The sequence below is a fragment of the Rhinoderma darwinii genome, chromosome 5 (genome assembly GCF_050947455.1).
Source record: "Rhinoderma darwinii isolate aRhiDar2 chromosome 5, aRhiDar2.hap1, whole genome shotgun sequence".
NCBI classification, from domain to species: Eukaryota; Metazoa; Chordata; class Amphibia; order Anura; family Rhinodermatidae; genus Rhinoderma; species Rhinoderma darwinii.
This window is the reverse complement of record NC_134691.1, coordinates 182,211,153-182,219,746: the sequence shown is the minus strand read 5'-3', so window position 1 is coordinate 182,219,746 and position 8,594 is coordinate 182,211,153. Positions and strand designations below refer to the sequence as shown.

At 42.1% G+C, this 8,594-nt stretch overlaps 1 protein-coding gene across 1 annotated transcript in view; it reads left to right on the top strand.

Annotated features, from left to right (window-relative positions):
* Positions 1-789: 789 nt before the first annotated feature.
* Positions 790-8,594, top strand: part of OTULINL (OTU deubiquitinase with linear linkage specificity like) — a 101,854-nt gene continuing 94,049 nt past the window's right edge. The window contains exon 1 of the mRNA XM_075828491.1: positions 790-1,040. Coding sequence (XP_075684606.1) covers positions 899-1,040 — 142 coding nt within the window. The 5' untranslated portion in view covers positions 790-898. The remainder of the gene's footprint in view (positions 1,041-8,594) is intronic.

Below are 8,594 nucleotides of genomic sequence, written 5' to 3'. Positions count from 1 at the left end.
AGTTTTTGGAGTGTTGGAGGAAATCAAAGAACCCCGGCGTAGTCCCACGCAAACTCAGGGAGAGCATACAAACCCAGGACCCCAGTGCTTCAAGGCAACAATATCTTGATGTCAAACTGCAGCAGGGGCAGGCCGTCGTCCATGCTGCGCACTACACTGTAGGAGAAGGAGCGTCCGGCTCTGCCTACTGGGCTATCGTCTACAGTACGGAAGCCAAAACTAGCTCACTACGAGCATTCTTACTTTGTGCCATTTTTCCACAACTGCCTAAAACGTTTGCACAGTACTATATATTATTGAGTAGTTAATGCTATGTTACACAGAAGCGACATGTCCAGTTTTCCAACATAAATGTATTTGCAAAGTCTTGCTTTTTAACAGCAAGATCCACAAGTAACAGTACAATTTCTTGCCGTGTACATGCTATTCCTTGACGTATTCTAGCACATCTTAGAAATGTGCTTTTCTTACTCTAATGTACTGGCACAAAGCATGTCTCCACATTGTCAGAGTAAATAGACAGAAACCGTCATGATTTAACAAGTCCTGTGATCCTTGCCAGGAAAATGAATGTGCAGTTCTTAATCAGCCGAGCTGCAGCTTCCTGCCAGATAACTTGTTCTTTACTATATCACCAGTAAAAAGTGGACATAATTGCGGGGCGTTGCATAAAAGGTGCCAGCCCAAAACCTTGCGATTGGCTTTTAAACCAAAACAAAAGAAGGTAATGAGTGAAGAGAAAATACAAGTAGGAAGTTCGCTCCCTGCTCGTTTTATGCTACATGTACTGTATGAGAGGGCTGAGAACACAAATTTAGAACTTAGGAAATTAAATAAGTGCTTCAACCTGACTTGCTGAAAACATCTGAGTGTATATTACATTCACAATCACTAGGACATGGCGACGCCTAGTAAAGTGAACAATAACCATAAAGAGATGCCCTATCGACGCCATCACTTAGCACCAGGCTCTCCAGACCAGCACCAGGGTACACGAGAACAGCATGACCTCCACACCCATCTGCCAAGCACATCAACAGGTGAGCACATACAAATCCTTTACAGCAAAATCTTTTTATTTCCCCTATAATATTTTATATAGATAACATAAGTGAATATTTGTAAACTTACAGAGAACATGCAGTGATATAGCTTTCTCATGTAGACTGTTAAAATTCAGTTGGTATACTGAAGACAGTGCATGCAGGAGGGAAATATTTGTTGACATTTGCACATCCAGTCAAGCTGCTCTACACTTACGATATATATGAGGCTGATTTGAGGTATGAAATGTTTATCGTACTGAACATCGAAAAATGGCAATATATATATATATATATTTATATATATATATATATATATATATATATATATATATATATATATATATATATATATGTGTGTGTGTGTGTGTGTGTGTGTGTGTGTGTGCATATACATATAGATAGATAGATATAGCACCGAAGAAATAAACGCAGCACTCCAGGAGTAGTTGAAATACGAATTGTGATTTATTTAACCCGTGTAAAAAATTGCTACGTTTCCGTCCTCTCAGCAGGACCTTTCTCAAGCTTATATATATATATATGCCAACTCTGTGCTTTGTCCACCGCTGTCTTTTTTTTTTTTTTATACCAAAACTGTATTTTTATAATATCAGGAATACTATCTTTATACAGTTGGATTATTCCTACCTAGAATATTTACTATAACGTATTATATTATTTTATAATTCAGTGTTCTAAAACGAAACAATAACAGGAAAAAAATATCATAATATTGACATTAAAGGGAACCTGTCAGCTCCTATTTGCCTACCAAACTGGTCCCAGTGTTTGGTAGGTCTTATAATACTATGTGCCCAGATAACTTTTGATTGCTGTGTATTACTTTGTTTTTCCAAATAAACTACTTTATTGCCATATACAAATGGCCCTGCAAGTGCCACTCGTGCGGTCCGTTTTCCCACAAGTGCTTCAGTTCTCGCCATTTTAGCCTGCTTAACTCAACCGCCTCTGTGAGGATGAGAGTGACATGGCCATAGCGTGCCGACGTCAATCCTGAACGAGGGGGGGTGGAGTTGGACAGTCTAAAATGGCGAGAACAGGAGCACGTGCATGGAAATGGACTGTGTGGTACTTGCAGAGTGATTTGTATATGACAATAGAGTTGTTTATCTGGACAAACAAGGTAATACAAAGCATCAAGAGGTATCTGGGCACATCATTTTACAAGACCTATGAAACGTTAGGACCATTTTGGTAGGCAAATAGGAGCTGACAGGTTCACGTTAAAGGTCAATGTATACAATGCATATCACGTGTTTTATTTTTTCCGCACGTATTTGCGTGCGTCAAAACCGCAGCGTAATACAGTACCAGCATAGTCAATGAGATTCCAGGAAATCTCACGTACACGCTGCAGTATTTTTCGGGACGTAAATTGACCCACGGTGCGTATTTTCGAAACCGCAGCATATCAATTTATCTTGTGATTCCGCTTGGGAATTGTATCCCTGTAGTTCTACAGATATACGCAGAAAACCCACATCATGAAAACGCAGCGATTTACGCAGCAAAATGTAAAAACCGCACCAAACAATGCATAAAAAAAACGCATCTTCAGGTGTTTTTTTTTTCCTGCAAATTTGTTGCAATTTCCTGCGGTTTTGCTGTGTATTTCCTGCAGCAAAATACGCAAAGCATGCATGTAGCCTAAAGGGGTTTTCTAGGACATTTAAAATGCTGGCTGCAGGCAGGGGATGTGTTATAACAGCGGGGACCACCGGAGTGACGAGACTGGAGTGGCGGGGGATCTACCATGTGAGTATTACTTATTTTGTCATCCCCTGCCTATTTTTTAAATGTCCCAGGCAACCCCTTTAATTTAGTAATTAACACAAGGCTTAATATCATTCCATAATTCTTTTTAGTGGAAAACCTTTGACACCATAATCCCTGCGCCAACAGATGTAGGAATTACGTAAGAGAGTAAACTATTCATTGATTCTACCCTGCAGGACTGGAAAATAGGAGGCGGAAAAGGGGCAAGTGCACTTGGTCCTCCACCATCCAGGCTCTGACTACTGCTGCATCACAAAAGACAGTCTTGACCAACGCTGGTTATTTGAGCACTGCATACCAGTTATTTAAGCACTCTATGGTGTTTTTATTTGGGCACAGTATGTCAATGTTACGTTCTCATTTCATACTGGTACTGTTCTGGCAAAGTTTAACTTTTGGCGCAGTGTCTTGCCTCATGCACATGACCGTAGTTTTGCGACCCCATACTATCCCCAATTTGCAATTGCAGATAGTATAGGACACAGTCTATCCTAAGCGCCAATGCACAAGACCGTTTTTTTTCACGGTCCGTGCATTGTTCGGGGACCACAAAAAAATAGGTGTATTTTACAGTCCACAGTTGCGGTCCGGGCTCCTTTTAGTCATCTTGTGTGCGCACAGTCTGACACTCCTCGGGCCATCTGTGCCATGATCACGGATGGCTATGGTCGTGTACATGAGGCCTAAGACGGTATTATCTGTGCTTTGTATAGTTTGTAATTTGTCCACTGTATCATACAGTAGATTTTGCTATTGTTTCTGATCCTTTACTAGCAGTACAATTTGAATCCTTTACCTCTAATTTTTAGCTATTATATTTTCTTTCTTTACAAAAAAGGGGAGGCAATTCCTATACAATGTTTTGTTTCCACATATTACCTTGCACACATCATTCTGGCTGTTAAATTGAGTAGGTTAGGACTTTTAATTTGTCAAGAAATGCACAGACAGAGCTATCTATTGGCAGATGTCTACTTTGCTATATATGTTTTACATAGTAATTTCCCAGAATGCAAGTACCTAAAGGCTATGTAAACCTTTGAGCAGTTCATGACTTAGATATGATCGATAACAGGTAGATCCTGCGTGTTAGAGACACGCAGGACCCACTGTCACCGAAACCAAGATGTCTGCTGACCTCATAAATTGGGTTTGAGCGCAAAATACAGCTTCTACATATGTATCCAGGATACATAGAAGCAGTATCTCAAAAAGTAAAAAATAAATAAATAAAAAACAATTAAAAAGTTGTCAAAAATCCTCTATTACGTTGTTTAATAATAAAAAAAAATGCGCTTAAGGGTTTACATAGCTTTTAAAGGGGTTTTCCAACCACAGATACTAATGGCATATCCCTAGATTATGCCACCACTTTCTGATCGGTGTGGGTCCGACTACCAGAACATGGACAGCTCCTTAAAATGAAGGGCACATAGCGCTCATTAGTTTAGTTTTTATCCTGCACAGTGACATTTCCAGCCACACACAGTGCATGGAGCTGCAGCAAAACCCCCCTTACATGAATTGAGCTGTTTTCAATTTCTTGCACAGCGGTGGCTCAGAGCGCTGCTGTGCAGGTTAAATTTGGTAGGAACATGTCTCCCTTTGTTTTCAGCATTAGTAGGAGTCCCAGAGGTCAGACCCCATCAATTGTAATGATGTGATATATTTAAACGATCTGCCATAACAGTACAAGCTTGGAATACCCCTTTTGTCTCTTGGCTCTTTCACATACAATCTTCTACATTATTTGGCTTGCCATACATTTTAGAAGTTGTTTCAGGAGTTTTTAATAATGGCAGCTGACAGTGTTGCATATATGGACAGTAACATCAGGGCTTCTCCAGTCCCAGAAGTCCCTTGGCCAGAGCATCAGTAGCACTCTGGCTGGGGACTACAGGACTGGAGAAGCACTGACCGTTGTAAAGGATCTGCCAGACACAGCTTCTGTGTCGACGCCCATGGTTACTCAGTCTGCACCTGCTCCTAAGTCTGATAGAGTGACTCCTTCTTCTACCACTCAGGCTGGGAGGCTGAGAAGTGGGAGAGCCTATCACAGCCTGGCCAGAAGGAGCTAGCTCCCGCCCTCTGTCTATTTATACCTTCATTTCCTGCTTCTCCTTTGCCTGTGATTCTGCTTGTTTCCTGGCTCTGCTGCTGCTTGTACTATTTGTCCTCTGCTTCATATTGACCCTGGCTTTGCTGACTACTCTCTTGCTCTGCGTTTGGTACCTCGTACACTCCTGGTTTGACTCGGCTCGTTCACTGCTCTTGTGGCTCACGGTGTTGCCGTGGGCAACTGCCCCTTTTCCCTTGGCTTCCTTGTACCCTTGTCTGTCTGTCTGTCGTGCACATAGTGAGAGTAGGGACCGTCGCCCAGTTGTACGCCGTCGCCTAGGATGGGCCATTGCAGGTAGGCAGGGACTGAGTGGCGGGTAGATTAGGGCTCACCTGTCTGTCTCCCTACCCCGGCATTACAACAGTACTGTCAATATATGGACAATGACATCACGAGCTCCTCCATTCTCAGAGTCCCTGGCCAGAGTGCTTCAAATGCTCTGGCATGGGACTCTGTAATTGAAAGCCCTTTGACATCAATGTCCATATATGGACAGGGATGTCAGGGGCTTCCCCTGGGACGGAATGCCTGGAATGAGCGCTATCTGATGCTCTGGGGAAGCTCCCCGAGGTATACATTTAACGTATACCTGTAACAAATGCCATACAGTCACACATAGGCTCCCATGTTAAAAAACATACCTCGGGGTATACGTTGTTTTTGCGGAATCCGTCATGATGGAATTTTGTAGTATACTATGTTATTTCATCCCCCCAAAAAAAGGTATAACAACATATACCAGCCTGACGGAGGCTAAAAGAACACACTTTTGGCCTCTGTCGGGCTAATGGAACCCTATGGACGAGCTTTCCCGATGTACACGCTTAATGTAGTGTAAAAACTTGATGTGAAAAGGACGAAAGACACAATATGAATTTGCTAACATTTATATTATATAGAAATATTTTCCCATACACTATACACTACTTTTTTTTGTGGTGATGAAATGTACCTCCTCAGTTACTGGTGATAGTTTTATGTATAGTATGCATGGAATCTTGATGATGATAAAGCCTCTGAAGTATTTAATCACTTCTTATGGTATATAAATGAAAAAAACTAGTGAATGAACCAGCAGACATGGTTAAAGGCCATTTAAACCTTTGAAAAGCAAAGTTTTTAATAATATTATTTATTAAAAATTATTTTAAATTCATAGATACAGCTGCTCTGTATTCTCTATACAGAGCAGACGTATCCAGCGCTATTTACTGAATCCGTCAGTCCCGCAGCCCTGACAGGTTCAGTGTCGGCGGGTTCTGCATGTCCCTGACACGCGGGATCCAGCTGTAAACTATCACATCTAAGTTATGAACTTAGATGCGATAGTTAGGAACTTAGATGTGATAGCTTACAGATGGATCCTGCATGTCAGTAACTGGACACGCCAGGTTCGCAGGACTGACGGATTCAGTGAATAGCGCTAGATACAGCTGCGCTGTATAGAGAATACAGAGCAGCTGTATCTAAAAAAGCAAAAAAAAAATCGTAAAAATATATACAGAGCTACACAAAACACACAGATACACCTTTTTATAAAAAAAAAAAAAAAAACCATGACCACAAAGCCTGAAACACAGAAATAAACTACTGCAGATAATATAAATATTCCAATTATTAAATTAAATAAGTTTATTATTTACTACCCATTACCTATGTAGTACTGCCACGTTCTGTAATATTGTTAACAGTTTATTCAAAAACATTGGGCATTGTCCTCAAAAGGGTTTACATTCGGATGTCCCTATCTCGGGCATATACACACATATGATAGCTTAATGCTATGGAGCTTGGAGGGAGAATATACACAGTCGAGTCACATTATTATGGCCACCAGCTAAATCCAGAGTAACCGCCGTGTGCAGCACAGACAGCAGCTAGATGGGCTTGGAGTAACTCAATAAGGTGCTGAAAAGTTGGCTCCGGTATCTGGAGCCATGCTGACTGCATTGCATCCCACATTTGCTGGAGGGTGCATGGGGTGGATCCATAGAGTGAACAAGACGACTGAGGTGGTCCCACAGATGCTCAATTGGGTTCAACTCTTGCAAATTAGGGGGCCAGGGAAGTACTTGGAAGTCTTGGTTGTGTTCTTCCAATCACTGTCGGACATTTCTAGCAATGTGACATGTCGCATCGTCTTGCTGGAAGATTCCATATGGTCCAGGGAAGACTAAAAGTAAGTATGAGTGGACATGATCTGCAACAATGGATTCATACCAAAATCGGTCCAGAATGCCTTCCACATGGATAAGTAGGCCCAGAGAATGCCATGAAAAAATTACGCAGACCATAACACCAGCTTGTGCACTTCCAGCAATGGTTGTAGGGTGTTTGTTCTCTGATGTTTCTCGCCTGACACACCAACGTCCATCTGTTCAATGAAGCAGAAAACATGACTCATCAGTGAAGGCAACGCTTTGCCAATCATCGGTGGTTCAATTCCGATACTGCTGTGCAAATGTAAGCCTTTTTTTTCCGATGCAACTTTTTTAGCATAGGAGCAGTGACCATCTGTCTGATTCGGAGCCCCATATGCAGTATGGTCTGCTGATCTATTGTTTTAGACACATGTCTGATAGCCACCTGGTTGATTTTCACTGTGAGCTGCTCCACTGTAGCGTGGTGTTCGGCCCCCACGCTCCTTCGTAGCTGACGTTCACCTCACACATCAATAGCACGTGGTGCTCCACAGTTTACAAGTCGGTTAATCCTAATGGTGCCATTTGTCCACTCACGATACACTTTCACGACAGCAGCATGCGAACAGGTCGCAAACTGCGCTGTTTGAGAAGTACTGCCAACCTTTACCTGAAAGCCAATAATCATCCCTATCTCTATCTCTGATAAATTGCCCCTTGTACCCATGGCAACAGCGAGTGATATGTGTTCAGAGAGCCTGTCGCACACCTTATATACCCAACAAGCCAGCCCACAACACATCACTTGCTTCATGGGCTACGCGCTGCCGACATTGAAAGTAGGAGGTGATCATAATAATGTGACTCGACTGTGTAAAATATAAATGCAGATGTCCTCCTGGTAAGATTTGAATTAATGGCCTCCTACAACTCTGCTGTTATTTATGCAAATTTGTTAAGGCCCATTTACACGTGGCAATGATCAGGTGAACGAGCGTTCGTACGAAACGCTCGTTCATCGGCTTATCAGATCTGTCTGTGGCCATAAAAATGGTTTCTAGTCGGCAGCACATGTTTCAGTGTTAACAAGGGATGTGCTGTTGACAACATACAAATATATGGGGATGAACAATTGTAGTTACAATCATTTGTCCCCGTACTCCCGATCATGGCTCTGTTTGAATGGATCAAATGAGAGCTGATTGACAAGCTGTATTATGGATCAGCGCTTATTAATACGTTGCAAACCTGGGCGAATAGGTGCCTGTGTACAACCACCTTTAGGGCTCGTCCACACGCTGCGGAATCTTTTCTGGCCGGAATTTCGGACGAAAAAAAACGCAGCAGAATACAGTAGCAGCATAGTGGATGAGATTTAACATTAAAAAACGTAAAAATTCCAAGCAGAAAATTGACCTACAGTGCGTATATTTCGTACTGCAGCATGTCAATTCCTGCTGCGGAAAGTGGCCAGAATTGCTGCGTTTTTCA